Source organism: Protopterus annectens, chromosome 2.part2 (assembly GCF_019279795.1).
Source record: "Protopterus annectens isolate FY-2018-M chromosome 2.part2, PAN1.0, whole genome shotgun sequence".
NCBI lineage: Eukaryota > Metazoa > Chordata > Ceratodontiformes > Protopteridae > Protopterus > Protopterus annectens.
In genome coordinates this window covers 179,173,717-179,193,881 of record NC_056730.1, presented here as the reverse complement: position 1 = coordinate 179,193,881, position 20,165 = coordinate 179,173,717, and the positions used below count along the sequence as shown (strand labels likewise).

The 20,165-nt window shown below is 41.8% G+C and overlaps 1 protein-coding gene across 2 annotated transcripts in view; it reads left to right on the top strand.

Annotated features, from left to right (window-relative positions):
* The first annotated feature begins 258 nt into the window (after positions 1-258).
* LOC122795590 (zinc finger protein 501-like) overlaps positions 259-20,165 on the top strand; it is an 837,702-nt gene continuing 817,795 nt past the window's right edge. Inside the window, exon 1 of one of the 2 annotated variants that reach the window (XM_044063845.1) lies at positions 259-605. In XM_044063845.1, coding sequence (XP_043919780.1) covers positions 594-605 — 12 coding nt within the window. In that variant the 5' untranslated portion in view covers positions 259-593. The remainder of the gene's footprint in view (positions 606-20,165) is intronic. The other variant, XM_044063844.1, reaches the window with a different exon arrangement.

Sequence of the window (20,165 nt, the reverse complement as noted above, 5' to 3'; positions counted from 1 at the left end):
AAGTGTTCGTTCACTTTCGGCTCCCCCTACCCTCTCAATGGGCAAAGAATGAAAGTGCACCACTACCATAGGCAAACTCGCAGCAGTCTTAATTACAGACTGATAACCAAATAAAACATTTAGAGAAGCATGTATTAAATAAGTACAGAAACGATTGTAAGTGACTCAAAGATGATCAGTTTATCTCTGCAGAATGACCGTATCAAAACGTGCATACTTGTTATACACAGCTACAGGAATGATGCTGGAAAGTAATGTCTGTGTCAGAGAAAAGTACAAGCAGCTTCTACGGGTTGTATAGCGGTTGTACACAGTATAGTTAGGGCAAAGCGCTGGTACATGTACAACCACAAGACAGTGCGTGCACCTCTTAAAGGGTTAAATGTAGCCTCCGCGAAGACCTTAACATCTGATAAATATTAATGAGCTCATTTGAATGACGTTGGGATGTATTTAAAAGGTGGACAGGAAGCGAAACTGGAAATTGAAAAAAGGTTTGGTTTCTTTGTGCTGAACTTGGGAAAAACACTGTTTAGATTTCTGTCAGTTCTGAGCTTATTAGATGAAAAGCAGTGACGTGTAAAGAGAGAATCATGCGGCTAAAGGTAAGGCAGAATGATACGTTAAGATAAAAGGCTGCAAGCTTTCAGCCTGGATCACTTTTGCAAGCAATGCAGTTTCATGTTTTAGCTATTTGGGAGGTAGACTCGAGCACCTTCATTGTGACTGTCTTTATAAAATGCAATTACTGAGAATGTAGACTTTTAACTTTCCATTTTAGGGCGTGTATTGCATGCACAGGTGTGTGTATACATATACACACATGTAGATAAGTTGCTGGAGATGTACAGTTTTTGCGTAGTAAACTATCAGTTATGTCATTCCTCGCCCGTCCTTATACCAATTATTGTATCAATCCTCAGAAGTCCTTTTACCCATTGTCCTCAGAAGTCCTTTTACCCATTGTTGTGTCACTCCCCACCTGTCTTTATACCCCTTATTGTACTTGCTTCTGTAGCTTTCATCTTCTTTGTTCGAGAATTTATTTTATTTATTCATCCCTTGTTGTCTGGGTTATTCCCAGTAGGTCAGTGGCCTCTTCATCTTTTCAGGGGATCTTCGAAGTGGTATTTACACTTCTAGGGGAAATGTGGCCATGGCATCATGGAACTTTCCTACTGTTTTGAATAGGTGCCACCACAGCTGTGGGATCTCGTGCATCTACTTGATCTACGAAGAGCCCAGGAGATGGGACGTTAGTTTAATGTCTCATCAGGACAGTTCAGGGATAAAAAAGGGGGGAGGGGTAAATGCCCAAAATTGGGGACTTATTTTAACTATTACTATGATTCAGCTAGAAAGTTAATAGGTCAGTAGATTTTGCATCAGCATGCATTTTCAAAAGAACAATAAATGAGTGTTTCAAATGTCTCTCATTATTGACTGACCGTCATCCTAAATGATTTTACAAAAAATCAAAAATGTTATGAGGGAGAGGAAAGTATGATGCAAAATCAGGAGCACTTCAGAGCTACCATTTCCTTGTCTTGCAGAAACTGTAAAAGCTTTTGTTATTACCTGCATATGGTAGTGTGTAGGTGTTTTACAGAGAACCTTAAATACTCAGACATAAATGTATGAACAAAAATTAGTCTTAGACACAGAAACTTGTGGGTCTGCAGCAGCATAGGCACACCTCTCTCTATGTATATGCACATAGACTCACAGAAGGGTACACCCATAAACACACACTGGCAGTTTTTGTTCAGAGAGGTGAAAACACAGACATATTCTTGGAGGGGAGCATGAACATTCACAAAGAAGAGCACACCTAAGTGTGTGCAGAATCATGCATGCACATACAGCTATATATGTACCCAAAGATACATCTGTATACATACACAGGCAGACAGATGGCACACACTGATGAGTGTGTGTGTTTATGTATATACATTTATGTGTGTGTGTATGTATGTATATGTGTGTATTTATATATATATATATATATATATATATATATATGTGTGTGTGTGTGTGTATGTGTGTGTATATATATATATATATATATATATATATATATATATATATATATATATGATGGATCTACTTCATTTAAACGAATCTGACTTGTCCAAGCTGAATCCACTGAAGCTGCATTACAGCGAATGCATGGACTGCCGAATTCCTTTTTCTGTGAAAGGACCCACTTGGCCACCATGGTGAACTGTGTCCTCTCTTCCATTTAGTGCAATCTCGTAGTTGATATTTAAGTAAGGAGGGTGTGTGTGGGCAAAGCTCCCCCCACTGTGGTGGGCTTACTTTCCTCCGCTTCGGTTCATTACCATGGTGGCCAAGTGGTTCCTTTCATAGGGAAAGGAATTCAGCAGTCCATGCGTTCGTTGTAATGCAGCTTCGGTGGATTCAGCTTAGGTAAGTCAAATCCATTTAAATGTACTTTTGTTTAAACAAAGCAGATCCATAGATATATACTGGTGGCCCAGTGGTGCAGCGGTAGCATTGTCACCTCACAGCAAGAGGGCAGCGGTAGCATTGTCACCTCACAGCAAGAGGTTCTCCGATTCGATTCTCAGCTTGAGTGCCTTCAGTGCGGAGTCTGCATGTCCTCCCTGCATTTGTGTGGGTTTCCTCTGGGTGCTCCGGTTTCCTCCTACGTTACAAAGACATGCATCTGGAGGGCCTCTTCCTGGGCCTCTGCTGAAAATTGTCTTTGTTCCAATTTGGACTTTCCCGGTAAACAAATATTAAATAAAAAGTAGGTCTGCACCCAGGATCTCTGTAATTCTTTGGGTGGAATTCAACTGAAAAGGAAGAAAGGGTCATTTTCAGTACTGTGGTTAAAGGGACTGAAAAAAGTCCTTAGAAGCAGAAGAGGAGCTGAGTGGAGCAGGGAGCCAGATGTCACTGTCCACAATGAGAAATATTATTCGGTTGTGGATTGGTTAAGAGTGGTGTAGCAGGGGATTGGTGGAAATTAGAGATAGCAGTCATGGATTATTTCTCAGAATTGAAGTGCTGCATATATGTGTATGGCCAGAATAAAGTAAGTAGGTTGCATAAGGAAATTGAGTGAGTGATTGAAAAAGCACTTGCACATTGCACAGTTGTAGACTGGGGGATCCATACACAAGGGTTTAGGGTTGTAATTTATGAACATTTGGGTCCACAAGAATCTTATGATTTTAACATGACTGAAAAGAATGTAAGTTCTAGGAAGGTAGAGAGAGTGGTAACTTTTATACCTTTGGTGAAATCTCTTCTGAAATTTAGACAATAAAGATTCCAATTTATTCAGCAGTATAGATTGGTTTGAAGGAGAGAGAGTACAGAGAGATCCAAAAGACACTGAAGCTGTGTTATTCATACACAGAAAAAAAATGAGATATAATTATTGTTTTGTTTGACTTTATTTATTTTTGTTGACTAGGGAAGAGCACTACTCCATCTGGACTATTTTCAGGTTCTAAATGAATTACTAAGAAATAAGTGTTGGGAAGTGGAACTCCAGGGAATGGAATGGAGCATAACAGAGGGGTACCAATGCAGATTTATTGTTGAAAAGGGCAAGAAACACAAAAGCAAAGGCATGGTTAAGAGTGTAATGTATTACAAGTTCCAAATTTGCATTTGGGTGGATATTTTTAGAATGGGCTATAGGGGTCTATATTATAACCTCTAACGATTAAAAGAGCGAATGTTCTTTAATCGACCCCCTTAAAATCGAAAGCACTAAATCCTGGGATGAACACACAGCACAGAGATTTGTTTTTTTCCCAGGGGGAAAAAATCACTGGGCCATTTTCAGGACTTTGCAATTTCCTCTACTGTGGTGCAATCTCAGAGTTGGTATAGTTAAGTGGGGGGATATGGGGGTACAGCCCCCCACATTGGGGGGTAAGGCCTCACACTTTATTTTGTGTTTGGATTTTTTTTTTCCCCCCTGGGAAAAACAATTGCTTTTCCTTGTGTTCGGGATTTAGTGTTTTCGATTTTCAGGGTCAATTAAAGAGCATTCGCTCTTTTAATCATTTGAGGTTATAATATAGACCCGGGCGATAGATGGTTAGTGTGAGGAACCATCTCCTGTGAAATCATTAATGTTGTTCATATGTGTGTGTGAATATTTGTTAGATGCCATAAAGCACCTTCCTAATAAACACAAAAGGAACTAGAAATATAATTTAACATTTTTAAACATCTTAATAGTGGGTATTTTAGCTAACCGTTGAGAAGGTTATACAGAATGGGAATATAGGAATCTTGACTTCGCTTTCAGAAATTAAATTTTGTCACAGTGGCATAGAAGTTGACAGAGAAATCAAGATTGTTTCTAATAAGGGCAGCAGTGCGAAACATTGTGTTTGCACGGTATAGCATTACAGTGCAAAACATAGTAAACACGTCGTCAGAGCTGTGATATTTGCATCATTTACTTTTTTGGTTGTGGACATACACACAGGGATATGTGCATCTGAGCTGCAGAAAGCATGCGCTGCACTTCTCACATTATCTTTTAAACAAAGTACATTGTATTCCTTTCTTTACATGCTTACAAGATATTAGGTAGGGGATTGCATTATTGGTGTCTGCACAACAATGCCCTTCAACCCAGAACCTTAAAGATAAATGAACTATGCAATCAGCTGTGTTTTTTTTTGGGTAGTGGCATTTTTTTTTTTTTTTTTATTTTTATTCGTTGCCTGGCTTTTTTTCCTCTCCTTGCACAGAGTTCTGATGGCTGACTTAAGTATGGCAGAAAGCATATGGTCTCATAGCAGCAAATTAAGCTGTTCTCAGCATGTTAAATTTTGCTGTTAATGAGTGTTTTCAGCTTTGCAGTTTGCATCCCACACGCATGCAAAACTGAATGAAGTACTTATCTGACCAGTTACCACCTCTGTGCCCTCCCCCCTACCTTTGTTGATGATGGTGGAGTTTTGTGGAAAATTATGTTCCCCTTTTTGCGTGATTGGTGATGGCAGAAGGTCATTAGTTGTAAAAGTGTTTTGTGAGCATGTGTGTAATAATTTTGTTTAACCAGATAGGTAGGTTGGTCCTGGGAGCCTCTTCGGGTTCCACTCGGTTAAATTTCATCAATTCTAATGTGCGTGTTACAGCAAGTTACTGAATTACATAAACTGTTTGCATCACAGGCAGGCTGGTAGTAAGATATAAATACTAAAGTTGGTTGTATAATTATAATAACGTAATGAAGCATGTAAGATTCCAGCGGGTTAAATGTATGGTAGGTATCTGGACAGCATATACAATATGTACAGAATTAGAAATGGAGGACAACAGACCTGTGATACAGATAACTCAGTGGGATCAACCATTGAGTGTAAGAAAATGGTGGTTCAGACCTGGTGTTTGCATTATCTACAAAATGACAAATGAAGTAAGCTAGTGTAGAAAGACTGTCCATTGTCCTAAAGAAGTTGCATTTGTAAATCTCCTTCAGGTGATGTGCCATTTTCATCCTAATCTCAGCAGAAGTCTTAGAATTTCTGATATTACTCAGTAGGTTTTTCAGGTAACCTTTTTCCCTCCATCTAATGGTCTGATTTTACAAACTGTGTCTTGATTACTTGAGCTGAACAATAAGATGCAGCTCTGGTTTGGCTTCTAGGAGTGGACTAGTAATTTGTAAGTTGGGGCCAATTAATTTTGGCTAGGAGAGGTAACCGATTCTAATGACCATGTCTTTGAGAGCGCTGGTATTCCGTGCAGAGCTGAAAACAGTACTAGGTAGAGCATATTCTGATAAAGGAATAAGTAGAGTGATACACATGACCTTTCTAGCTTCATAAATGAGGGGCTTGGTTAGTCTATAGGAATGTTTCAGCACAGAGAAGAATTCTTGGTGATGGCAAAATGTGGTGACTTGATCAAAACCATACCTCTCCTCTTTGCTCAAGAATTCTGGACAAAGCCCAAAGTAATGCAACAGGGGAACCCCCCCCCCCCAAAAATCCTTTTTAAATATTATCTAATTCATTTAAAGTGAACAGAACAACAGGTTTTGCATCAACATGCATTTTCTGAACAGTAAGAGGTATGAAAATCTGTGTGTCACTATTGACTGTTAATTCTGTCTAATTTAATTTACAAAAAACATCAAACCTTTTACAAGGACAGGATAAAAATATAAAACTAAATCGGAGACATTTGAGAGGTATGGTCAAACAAATCCATAGCTACTTTTGTATGGGGATTTGTAGGATGATTTTTACCTTGTTGGTTCTTTATTAAGATATTGGAACATTGTACTTCTGTGCCTAGTTTCAAAACCGCATCACTGCAGTTTTGGAGCATCTTATTGACAGTTCTTGCCTTTTATCTGTCTCCAGAAAAGTCTTTCAATTGATAACTTCTCAAAATGTACTGTGAAAACACTGACCAAAGTAATATTAAGTCATCTGAGTACATTGTATAATTTATAGTTGAAAAATCTAAGGGACGAGAGTTAATGTAAACCAAGGACCCTGTGGAGCCCTATTGAATGATTTTTTTAGATTAGCTTCATTGGGGAGGACCATCCTGCAATTCGGTCTGTTCACCGCTGAAAAAGCCTTTTCAAAGATAATGTTTGTGCTATGAAACATTCTAGACTAATAATGCTAAATGGCTGTCTTGAGTTTATAAGAAAAGTTTTGAGATCATCTTGAAGAAAATGTACATATGTTAATTAATTTCATGAAGTGGAATTTGTCTTCTGATTAACCGAATGATTTCTACACACCTTCATTTTGTGTTTTTTACCTAATTTTTGATGATTATTCTCTTAGTGTTATGACTGTTGCCTTTATCTGTATATTTTTATGTAGTTTGTTGCTGTCTTATTCGCTCCGGTCATAGGTGAGATGATTATCAGGTCATTCCATCTACCCGCTTAATAAATATAAACAAGTTAATAAACCAGACTTTAAAAGTTCCATTGGACCAATGAGTTTGAGTTTAAGATTACATTGCACATATAAAGTTCTTTCAGAAAGGTACATTTTGAACCAAGAGTGTACTCCTTAATCAGTATTTTTTGTGGCCCACTCCTTGATGACTAGCAGCTGTCTGCAATTAATTGGCCAATTCTTTTCTCGCATTGTTAGAACTGCTCACCAAATAAGGGGTGCAAGTTCTGGAGTAGTCATCCTGGCAGCCATTAGGGATTTTTTTGATGTGGCCTAACCCTTAACTCCTAGTGGTGACATGGGCTCCTTCTCACCATAGAGGGGCCACCTATGCCTCTAATACAGAGACATGCCCACTCCCTTGTGTAACACTGTGGAAAGGTTATTGTGTGGCTTGGGCAGACCCACCTACACCCCTCCTCCTGTTCTCTGTGGTGCAGCCAATGCTATTTCCCTGGAGAGCTAGTTTATCACAGAAGAGCAAGCCACAACAGCCCTCCCTAGCAGGTGAGCACATCAACATAAGTCACGTGTCTTGTCCCTCTGTCTCCCTCTCTCTCTCCTAATTGATCCTGGGTTTATTAGGTTCATAGGTTCATAGGTTTATACTAGGCTATCTGCCCTAAGGCATTTATAAGCCTAGCCCAAATTTTTGTAGCTTACGCCACCCCTTATATGAAAAAATACTGTGCCCATTAGTTTGTTGTGCCTCTGTCCAGCAGTGACACAGAGATGATTCCCGGGGTAAACCTACGATCTCCCATCCACAGGTCTAGATTTCTCTTGAACAGAGTCAGCGAGGTGCTCTGCCTCACATGGACCGGGATTTTATTCCACAGCATAGGAGTCTCTGAGTGATAAATCTATCCCTCCAGCACGTCCTATTTATATCCGTGCTAAGGTTTAAGTCGCTTGCTCTAGTGGTTTTGGTGGATTTGGATTTTTTGAGGTGGAGCATGTCCATTAATTCCGGGTTGGACATGGCCTTGTATGTCAGGCACATGTCACCTCTGAGCAGACGGTATGCGACTGAATAGAGCTGGAGTTTCTTCAATCTGGCAGCATATGACAGATTTTGGAGTCCCTTTATCCTTTTGGTGAGGAACTTTTGGGGTCTCTCCAATTGCTGCAGATGTCGGGTGAGATACATCCCGAATGGGGCATTGTACTCGATCATTGGTCTGATAAGTGAAGAGTACAGGGGAACAATGACCTCACTAGATCTGGATGTGAATCCCTTCATGATCAGGTGGGCAATGTAGAAGGTCTTTCTAACCACTTTAGCAATGTGAGTGTTAAAAGAAAGGCCACTGTCAACCTGGGTCCCTAGGTCCCTGATAACCTCTTCTGTGCTTAGTGGATTGCCACCTATATGGTAGCTTGGGGTTACCTTGTTTTTCCCGAAGGGTATGACTATACATTTTTTGGCGTTTAACTTCAGGCCATGGCTCTGGCACCAGCTATCTGTTTCCGTGAGTCCCTTCTGAAGGATATCCGTGTCCGATGCACTTTCCACTATGGCGCCCAGTTTGCAGTCGTCTGCAAACTTTGTCAGCCAAAGTCCTCCCATGTTGGCCTGTACTTCTGAGAAGTAGATGCCAAACAATAGGGGCCAAGGACCGAGCCCTGTGGGACACCACTTGTGACCGGCTTGGAGTCTGACACAGCGCCAGCAACTCTAACCCTGTGGGTTCTGTCCTTAAGCCAGTTTGCAACCCATCTTGTGACATATGGGTTTACATTTAAGCTGGTAAGTTTTTCTACAATACCCGAGTGGGGTATTGTGTCGAAGCCTTTGCAAGGTCAAGGTAGGCTGTATGGACTGCCTTTCCCTCATCAATGGCCTTGGTGACTGTTTCAAGAAGTCAACCAAGTTCAAAAGGCATGATCTTCCCTTGACAAAGCCAAACTGGGTCGGGTCCAATGTCTGCAAGTCCCCTATATCTTTGTTTATGAGCTCCATTATGATCCTCTCCATAGCTTTGCAGACTAGACTTGTTAAGCTTATGGGGCTGTAATTACCAGGGTCCGTAGAGGCACCGCCTTTGTGGAGTGGGACCACAGTTGCCGTCGCCACTCCTTGGGCACGTATCCTGTGGTAAGGCTGAGATTAAACAGCTGCCTTATGTGCGGGTTTAATTCCTCATTTAGCTCGTGTAGCACACAGCCGGGGACACCATCCGGTCCCATTGATGCTGTGTTTTTAGCTTTAGAGAGAGCAGCTTTCACCTGCGCATTTGAGATGTCCGGGAGGCTACACTCGGCTGGGATAGTTATCTCTCCTTTAGGGGAGAGGGGTGAAGTTTGCACTGAACCTGTCTGCCAGTATGTTGGCAATGTCTGTGGGTTCAGTGATTTTGTATCATTTTGGACTAATTCTGAGCATATCTGGGAGTTTCCACCCAGGTTCCTAACATAGCTGAAAAAGGCCTTATGATTGTCCTTTGAATCCATGGCAATTTTTCTCTCAAAATTGGCCTTAGTTGATTTTATGAGTGCTCATATTTTTTACTAATAATGATCAGGGGTGACTTCCCTTTTATGGATTTTGTTCTATCATGTAATAGCTTTCTCCTCTTATTGTAAAGTTTGTTAATGGCTGGGGTCCACCAGACTGGACGTTTGCCCTTTGTGGAAAGAGTCTTGGTTTTATTTGGGATTGCCTGATCCATGCAGTCCTGGAGGTGTTCATAGAAGGCATTTGTAAGGGCTTCCGCAGCTTGGGTTGTGGTTTCCTCTGGCTCAGGGGCCTTGAAGGATACCACACCAGTCTTGAGTAGTGTGAAGTTTGCTTTAGAGAAGTTCTTCACTATGGTCTTTTGCTTGGGGTGGGGCGGATGTGGATTTCCAGTGAGATTAGTTTATGATCAGATCTCACCAATGAGGGATATACTTCCGGTGTGGAGCATTTTGTCCCCATGTTTGTGACTATGAGATCTAGTATATTTTCTCCTCTCGTGGGAACAGTGACTAGCTGTTCCATGGCATTTGAATTTATGAACTCCAGGAACCATTGGGCTAGAAAGTTAGGGCTTGAGTAATGTTCCCAGTCTATATTCGGGTAGTTGAAGTCACCCAATATGATGGTGTTTGGAGATACATTTATACCCTCCAGTGTCTTCAGGAAGGCTGTGTGGGGTTCCTGAGTTTGAGAGGGTGGCCTGTAGCATGCTACAATTTGTAGAGCAGTTTTGCCTATGGTTAGTTGCACCTGGATGGTTTCCGAAGCTTCATGCGTTGCCACCAACCTGGAGGTGTGAGTATCCTTTATGAATATGGATACACCCCCTCCTTTTGTGGTGTGGTCCGGGTTTTGGGGGCGGAACACATGATATGAGGTAAAACCTAATAGTGCCGGGGTGCTCTCAGGAGCCTTGAACCAGGTTTCAGTTACAGCACAGACATCGATGTTCTCCATACTGAGAAGGGCCTCGAGTGCGTGCATTTTGAGATTTAGACTTCTGGCATTGAGCAGCATTACCCTCAGTTTCTTCCCATTTTTGTTTTCTAGGGTGGTAGGTTTAGAATTTGAGCCTTGCCTAAAAGGCACTATGGGGGTGGCAAGAGCCTTAGCCAATATCCGGAATCCCAGGGTGACAGGTGCAAGCCGTCCCTTGAAGCAGCGTGGCTTGTCAAGCATGTCATCCCAGGCAGACAGACACTGGATCCCCTTTGAATGACACCAGACATTAAGCCAATTGTTAAAGCTGATCATCTTGTCTCTATATTGTGGCATCATTCTTGGTGAAGGAAGGATACTGCTCAGGGTTAGGGTCATACCTGCCTGGGCTACATAATCAGAGAGCTCCTCTATGTCTCTTTTCATGTAGTCCAGGGAGGTGCGTCTCAGGTCGTTCACACCAGCATGGACAATGACTGTGTCATATTTGTACTTGCCATGGAGTGACCCGAGTGCTTGTGTTATGTGGCGGATTCTAGTGCCCGATAGGCAGCTTACTGTGACCCTCTCCTTGTTCAGCCTGGTGAGTGGGACGTCAGTGTGTCTGACTATGGAGTCACCTATGACAAGTATGTTTGGTGTTGTATTTGGCCTTAAGGGCTGTGACTGCTTTGCACACTGCTTTTGTGGTTTATGTGTTGCTTGTGGGGTGTCTTGAGGTAGCAGTTGTTTGGGTGTCTGCTTTGGAGGCCTCTGCTGTTTAGGTAAATTTTACTCAGAGCCTCCAGTATGTCTCTGTGTGTTTATGTGTTTGATTCAGTGGAGTGGTAGCATTATGTGAGGCTGGTTTTGTGGTGTGTGTAGTTGCCTTCTCCTCCTGTCTGGTCTTGCCAGTCCTGAGTTGAGAGAGCTCAGCCTCCAGTTTGGCTAAATAGCTGCATCTCTGCAAGTATTTGTGTTATGTGGGAGGAGGAGAGGGTTGTCTGTGTACATGAGGCAGTTATAACATTGCCTCAAGATTCCCAGATTCACCAGCTGGACCGGAGAGGAGATTGACAACTGACCTTTGGACATGCTAGAATAATATTGGGAAATCCTTAATTGAAAACAAGGGCCAGTGGGGAGTGAGGGTGTAGTGCTTTTAATTTTTAGTGCTGACTTATATAATTGCTTTAGTGAGCAAGTGCCAGGTAATTTGAGTGCAATGTGTTACAAGTAACTAAATGCAAAAACGACAAACAGTAACTTTCTTTCAAGTGAAACAAGGAAATAAGTACAGTAAGCAATGCAGATATCACTAGTGATCCACAGAAGCGCTGAGAAGTTGCGTATTAGGTGGAATTAGCTTCCAGGGAAATAACAAGCAAACAAACAACAAGCATATAAACAAAGCTAGATTCAGTAGGCCTGGATCTAGTCTATGCTAGAGCAAACAAGGTGAACCAATTTCAGTAAGATACAGTTCAAATATTCAGGCACTATAAACCTTTAACCAGAAAATTCCCAGCTCAGAAGGGCAGAGTCCAGCCTCTTCTCCCACAAGAGTGTAGACCACGAACCTTCTTAATGTAAAATAACTGGCCTGAAGCCCAAGTGCCTAAACCAGAACTAATACACTTGGACACTGGGCTCTCAATCAGCAGTTCCCAACTTAGAAGGATGAAAGCTACCTGTCCTGCCACCACAGTGCTTGCCACAAACCTTCCTAATGTAAAACAACTGTTCTGAAGCCCAAGTGCTTAATCCAAAAGACTTGAATGATAGCTACACTTTAATCAAGTTACAACCAAGCAGTAATAAATACCATTGAATACTTTAGAGAATGTCTGGATTAGTGCTCAAGTTACACAAACAAAGCTAGATCCAGCAGGCCCGAATCCAGTCTATGCCACAGCAAACAAGGCACCAACTTCAGTAAGGAACAGTTCAGATATGCATGCACTATAAGCCTTTAACCAGAAATTCCCAGCTCAGAAGGGCAGAGTCCAGCCTCTCCTCCCACAAGAGTGCAGACCACGAACCCTCTTAATGTAAAATAACTGGCTTGAAAGCCCAAGTGCTTAAACCAGAATTAATACACTTTTAGAATAACAGACACTGAGCCCTCAATCAGCAGTTCTCAACCTAGAAGGATGTAAGCTACCTGTTCTGCCACAACAGTGCAGACCACAAACCCTCTCAGTGCAAAACAACTAACTGGTCCGAAGCCCAAGTGTTTAAACCAAAAGGCTTAGAATGAGTTACACCAAGCAGTAATAAATACAATTGAGTATTTTAAGATGATGCAAAAGTAAAAAGAAGTAGGTAAAACACAAGTACAGTAAAAGCAGATGAAATTTTTTTTTTTTCTGAACAAGTGCTGAGATCAAAGAAACAGATTTGAGTGCTGAAACTAGAAAACTGGCTAGTTATAAGAAATAAACAAGCTAGAAGGCTTCCCTCAAACACAGAAGGGCTTGGGGGCTCAGAAGTCTACAAATAGTCTGTACCACTTAACAAGAAAGGCAGGAAATAAGCTTAATTTTTTTTTTTTTTTCTATTTCCCAGATGCTCTCTTTGTACACAGTAGGAGTGCCTGAAATCAGAATATGATCTCACTGCACTCAGTTGAGTGAGCAAATGAGATGGGCCCAGAGGCAGGCTGAGAGGCGGGCAGTTTCAATGCCACTAAGATTACAGGGCGGGTGGGTGGGAATAACTGAAGAGCAGAATAACTTCAGATAAAAATTCCTTCAACACTCCTTCATACACAGTTTAAATCAATTTAAATACTGTATTTTTTTAAAAAAGTGCAGAAAAAGGTACTTAAATTCTCTTATACGTCCAGTTGAATATAACCAAGTTTTTAGCTGGCCAAGCTGAAGTTTTAAAGCAGGAATTATTTCACATGCACCAGTTTAAATATGCAAGGACAGGAAATCAAAGAATGTGGCTACCCCCACACCTGTAATTACTAGCAAATAACAAAATTCAGCCAACACTAGCTTTAGTTCAAGTTACTGAAGAGCAGAATAACTTCAGATAAAAATTCCTTCAACACTCCTTCATACACAGTTTAAATCAATTTAAATACTGTATTTTTAAAAAAAGTGCAGAAAAAGGTACTTAAATTCTCTTATACGTCCAGTTGAATATAACCAAGTTTTTAGCTGGCCAAGCTGAAGTTAAAGCAGGAATTATTTCACATGCACCAGTTTAAATATGCAAGGACAGGAAATCAAAGAATGTGGCTACCCCCACACCTGTAATTACTAGCAAATAACAAAATTCAGCCAACACTAGCTTTAGTTCAAGTTACTGAAGAGCAGAATAACTTCAGATAAAAATTCCTTCAACACTCCTTCATAAACAGTTTAAATCAATTTGAATACTGTATTTTTTAAAAAAAAAGTGCAGAAAAAGGTACTTAAATTCTCTTATACGTCCAGTTGAATATAACCAAGTTTTTAGCTGGCCAAGCTGAAGTTTTAAAGCAGGAATTATTTCACATGCACCAGTTTAAATATGCAAGGACAGGAAATCAAAGAATGTGGCTACCCCCACACCTGTAATTACTAGCAAATAACAAAATTCAGCCAACACTAGCTTTAGTTCAAGTTACTGAAGAGCAGAATAACTTCAGATAAAAATTCCTTCAACACTCCTTCATACACAGTTTAAATCAATTTAAATACTGTATTTTTAAAAAAGTGCAGAAAAAGGTACTTAAATTCTCTTATACGTCCAGTTGAATATAACCAAGTTTTTAGCTGGCCAAGCTGAAGTTTTAAAGCAGGAATTATTTCACATGCACCAGTTTAAATATGCAAGGACAGGAAATCAAAGAATGTGGCTACCCCCACACCTGTAATTACTAGCAAATAACAAAATTCAGCCAACACTAGCTTTAGTTCAAGTTACTGAAGAGCAGAATAACTTCAGATAAAAATTCCTTCAACACTCCTTCATACACAGTTTAAATTAATTTAAATACTGTATTTTTAAAAAAAAAGTGCAGAAAAAGGTACTTAAATTCTCTTATACGTCCAGTTGAATATAACCAAGTTTTTAGCTGGCCAAGCTGAAGTTTTAAAGCCAAGATTTTGATCAGTGGGCAGAGGTTTGTGATGGTGGCAGTAATCTGATGAGGTGGATGAACATACAACCCTGGGAAAGGGATAAGGGCATGCTTAAAACTGTGAGTAACACTAGTGGTAAATTTGATGCAGAAAATGTGGGTGGTTAGTGGACTGCCAAGTTTTAAGAATTTGTTTTTTTTTTTTTTTAATTCCATTTTAGAAGTGAAATGTTAGAACCTCAACAAAGTAATTGTCAAAGGAGTGGTGGTTGAAATTGGAAGCAGGGATGGTTTGCCTGGTGCAGCTTAGGTTTAGAATTTCATTGATGGTGTGTGAGCATTTTAATTTTTTCTACAGGTAGCCACAGTCCAGGATGTTGCATAATAGTGTTGAGATTCAGAATTGATGAGCTTGTTGACTTCTTAGATATGACAGTTTTGCAGCACTGGCTGCTGTCTGTGCAAGTTGTTTGTACGAGCTGTGCTGAGGGAATCTGTCTGGTGGCTATTCTGTCCTTGCTTCTGCCACTACATAAAGAATGACTGTAAATAAAATTAGCCCCTTTTGAGACTGACTGTATTGCTGTGCAGACTTTAAAAGGTTAGTTGTCAGCATTTTCTTCTGGTTGCAACCTACCTCTGGTTGGAAGAATTATAAACCCATCTGGTTGCAACCTACCTCTGGTTGGAAGAATTATAAACCCATCAGCAGGTACCATAACTGCTGGATTGTTAAGTTTGAAGTATCAGGGTAGGTGGTTGTGGTCATTGCTGTGTTCTGAATCTGCAGCATTTAGTAGACAGAATGAAGCACAGGTCTGGTGCAGAGTGATGAAGGCCCTGCCTATTACCAAGATGTCCTGAGATTGATTAGCATCTTGGACACTGCAGGAGCAAGGTAGAGTTGGAATGGCAATGTCTGGCAAATGTCAGCTTGCCCATTTGTGGGGACTTCAGCCTGTAATCATAACACTCTTCAGGGAGTGTTACTGAGATCATAAAGCAGGCTACCAGTCTCTCAGTAGTAGCAGATGGCTGGAGCTGACACTGGTGTTGATGGACAATATAGCTTGATCCTGCTAGGCTTCCCATCCTGTTAGCACCCACAGTTCAATCATAACACTCTTCAGGGAGTGTTACTGAGATCATAAAGCAGGCTACCAGTCTCTCAGTAGTAGCAGATGGCTGGAGCTGACACTGGTGTTGATGGACAATATAGCTTGATCCTGCTAGGCTTCCCATCCTGTTAGCACCCACAGTTCCTGACATTACTGTGATATGATGTCCCTCCTCCTTGATGCTCTTTTCAACAGGATGGCTTCTCACAAGGCGAGCCTGCAAAGATAATCTCGCTGTGGAGAGGGATGGACCACCTATCGAAAGGGATACAGCAGAAAAAAAGAGGGGCATACAGACTTAGGGTTATGTACAACCTGTAACTAACTGGCACTGCAAAAGTCGTACATTATACTGAAATTAGCTGTTAATTTGACACACGTGTAAAGACATGCAATTGTCTTTAATTTCTGCTGGGCTGTTATATCCTGACTCCCTCCTTTGTCATTTTACTGTTATATCCTGACTCCCTCCTTTGTCATTTTACAGCACAAGTTAAATGACTTGTTATTCACCTGGTATGTTCCTAAGTACATGATGAATAATTAATATGCAGGAAATTTCATGCACTATTCAAGCAGACCTGAAAAATACCAGCATGATCTTGTAAGGTATTCTGGTGTTTTACTTTATGTTAAAATTTTTGTCTGTTACATAATTTTATAGCATTAATAGATGTTACAAGAGACTTTCATTACACTACTTTGAAAATTTTGGAGTAATTAAAAGGAAATGTAAAAAAAAAGTGTTCATTTGTGATATGCACATTGACAAGGCAGGCTCTTAGCTGGTGCACTAATGCAGTGTGTGTTGGCTTTGCTTACATTAGTTACACACACACACACAAAAGTTTATAGATGGATACATAGCGAGAGAGATTCATAGACAGTTACTAGTCATGAGCCTAGGCCAAATTTCCAAGTGTCCTAAGGCATTTATCGAGTTACGTGACTTACTGAAGTTCATACAGTAGGCAAAAAGGAAGCTGAGGGAATCAAACCTTGTACCACAGTAGCTTACAGCTCCTAGCCTTAATTCTGTGTGCCAACTGCCAGACTCTGAGACAGTGAAGACATTCCCCCAGATTCTCGAAGCCCTGCATGGCGTGCATGATTAGTGCAGGAGCCCTAGCAGGCAATATGTCTGCCGTGCAATCCAGGAACAGCCTGCAGGGGCGTGCAGGAGAGCTCCAGCACTGATCATGCACGGACTAAGCCCTGGTATGCAAATCACCTCATTTGCAGGAGAAATTCATGCAAATGAGGTGATTTTGCAATCCAGGAAGCTTGCAATAGCCCGTGCAAGACAAGTGATATCTGCAGAAATGTACTGTGTTAGTAACAGAGTACATTTCTGCAAAATCCGAAACGGAGCTATGACAGCTCAAAATAAAGGCTGCATATCATTGAGGAAGCATTCCAATGGCCAAGTATAAGGCCATTGGCATTGCAAATAATAAAAAAAAAAAACTTTAAATTTTTTTTCGCCGATCTCTGCTGTTTCGGGATCAGGGGGGAAATAATAAAATAAATCTAAAATAAGCATTCTAACTAAAATCAGTATTCTGCCATGCAAATCAATGGCAGGCAGAAGACAACCTGGCCAGTGAGTAATGGTTGCAAGAGGGGAGGCTCAGTGTGAGACATGCAACTATGCATTAGCAGGCAAGCCTATGCAAATGAGGGGAAGGATAGTGAATCCCAGTTTTCATCAGCATGTGAGGCAGGTCCCAACAGTGTAAGAGTATGAATAGATGGGTGCAAGACTAAGATATAGGTGACATCATGGGGGGGGGGTGCCTAAGTGGATTGGAGCCCTGTGGCTCGGGATTGCTCCTAGCTTAGCATAGCTAAGCTAGGGGGGTGTGTCTAAACGTGCCTAGCACTGTTCACAAAGCCTAAGCGGCTGTGCGTGCTGCACACCGGTTTCTAAAGAAAAAAAAGTAAACCAGGAAATAACAGCTCTGTGCACATTTGAGCACTCTGTTTGTTTGCACAGCGCTCCCCAGCTCTTAGGAAGGCAATGGGAAGGGAAAACAGCAGTAGGAAGATAATCAAGGAGAACTAGCTTAGCTGGCAGGTGAAATGTATCAGAATTAGTCAATTACACAGGCAGCAGACCAGCCCAGAACACTACTATAAACTAAGCAAACACTTCCCCTCTGGTTTTTCCCACACTCTACACCACTGGTGTATACAAGTGGGGAAATTTTAACAAACAAACCTACAAAATGAGAAGGGCTGCAGCAGGCAACATAGAACAACATTTGCAAGAGGCTGAGGGTGGTGAGGGAATGCTGATGAACAACCTACAGTGAGGAGACTGAGAAGAGAGTACAGAGACCCAGGGTAACCTACCAGGGGCTACATGAGCTGGAGACAGTGGAGCGCTATAGGGTGGACAGAGACCTCCTACAGCAAATTGTTGAGCTGTGCTGGCCACACCTGACACACCAAACTGACCGAGGGGAACCCATCCCAGTGGATACCAAGGTATATGTAGGCCTAGGTATACTAGCCACAGATACCTCCCAAAGCACAACTGGGGATATCATGTGGATCTCACAGGCATCCGCATCCAGAGTATTCCACCAGTTCCTGGATGCCATGTCAGCACATGCCAGTGAGCACGTATATTTCCTCAACACACGTGAGGTGTTGGCCAGCAATATGCATCTCTTCCACCAAATAGCAGAATACCCTGGGGTCGTGGGTGCTATAGACTGCACGCACATATGCATCAAAGCACCACCCGGTGAGCAGGGTAGGGCCTACATCAACCGCAGGGGCATCCCCTCCATCAACTGCCAGGTCATATGTGATGCCCAAGGCATTCTAATGAATGTGTGTGCTGGCTGCCCTGGAAGCTATGATGATTCACACATATGGCATCTGACACAGCTGTACCAGAGATTTGCCAATGTGGATATCCCCTACAGTCACCTAGTGGGGGATGCTGGGTACACACTGGAGCCGTGGCTGATGACACCCATCCTAAATGCACACACACCTGAACAACCATGCCATAATGAGGCACACGCACAGGCCAGACATATAATAGAGCGTGTGTTTGGGATGCTCAGGTCATGGTTTCAGTGTCTGGACACATCCGGTGGAGCCTTGCAGTGTTCACCAGCTACATGTACCCAGATTGTTATGGTATGTGCTATGCTACACAATATGATCCTGCGGAAACAGCTGCAGCAGGAACAGCATGGGGCAGGGCCACACAGCCCCCACCAATGCCAAGGCCTGCACAGGCACAGAGTGACTCAGAGGAGGAACAGCCTGAGCCTCCCCCAGTAGGCAGAAGAAGGCGTGCCCAGTATGCCATGCCTTGGCAAAGGGGCAACCCATAGCACATGCACTGACACAGTAGGGACCCAGGGAATGACACCTCTCTCTGACTCGCACATACAGTAAAAGGGATGCCAAACATGGCACCACCTGTGCACAACCATGTACAGGGAGTGTACTATGTGCATCTGACATGGGCAGCCCTCCAGCACCATCCGCAAGTCTGGCACACCCTCAAGGTAAGTCCATCAACCTACCAATTGCCAAATGGAGTAGAATGTGTTGTCTCTAGCTATGGTATGGATGTGAGCATGCAAGGGAACTGGGTGGTCGAATGTTATGGCAGGAGACAGTAGACACCCATAATGGCACCATGACATCTGTAACACATACTGGAGTCACCATAGTAGCCAGTACTACACAGGGTGACAAAACCCACTGCAGGAAATGGGCTGAGTGATATGTGTGTCCATAAGACCCACACATGCCAGTCAGGAAGGTACACATACCCAACAACAGTCTCCGGCAGCAGGACAGGTGTAGACAAACACAAACAGAGCCTGTCCCACAACCCCGGAATGATGGCTATGGTTAACCCCCCCCCCCCCCCCCCAGGCCTACACAGACGGACCACAGCAGGGCAGGCAGTGGGATGTTAGTTCTGAAGGGTAGGAAGTCTGACAATAATATGTAGGGCAACCAAAGCCACTATCTGTAATACACTGGTATGCCTCTAGTCAGCATGATAGTTAGCAATACAGAATGAAATGGAGTACCTGACATACCAGTACAGTCATAGAAAATGTGTACAAGTGTCACGTGTGCCCCCCCCCCATCCGACATAGTAATGTAATAACGCCACAAAGCAGAGAAAAATCGAGAACTAGTAATAAATCACAGTTCACCTGATAGGAGCCCAATCCTTTAATAGAAAATACAATAAATTAACATGAGCGCTTTCGTCTGCAAAAGTACAAACTTCATCAGATAAAATCCCACTAATACTGACAGGCTTTATATAGAAATAATTAACCAGTGAGGTTTTACATTCAATGAATCAATTAATCAATTAAAATCTTAAAAAATCTTAAAAAAACAAGGTGCATAAATAACTTTTTAATACATCAAACCTGAAAGCCTAAAAAGGCTAGAATGCACCTGGTTAAAAAACATTAATAAACATTTTAATTAAAAATACTGAGGTTGAAAAGATATGTATGTAAATGTATGGATGTATATAAATATATAAGCTGTATGAGTGAGGTGTATGTTTCTAAAAGGAACTCAAACTGATTCAAACTATATTGGCCTTGCCTACTAAAATGGCTTTGATATTAATATATTCATTTAAACCGGGAAAGATGTTAGAT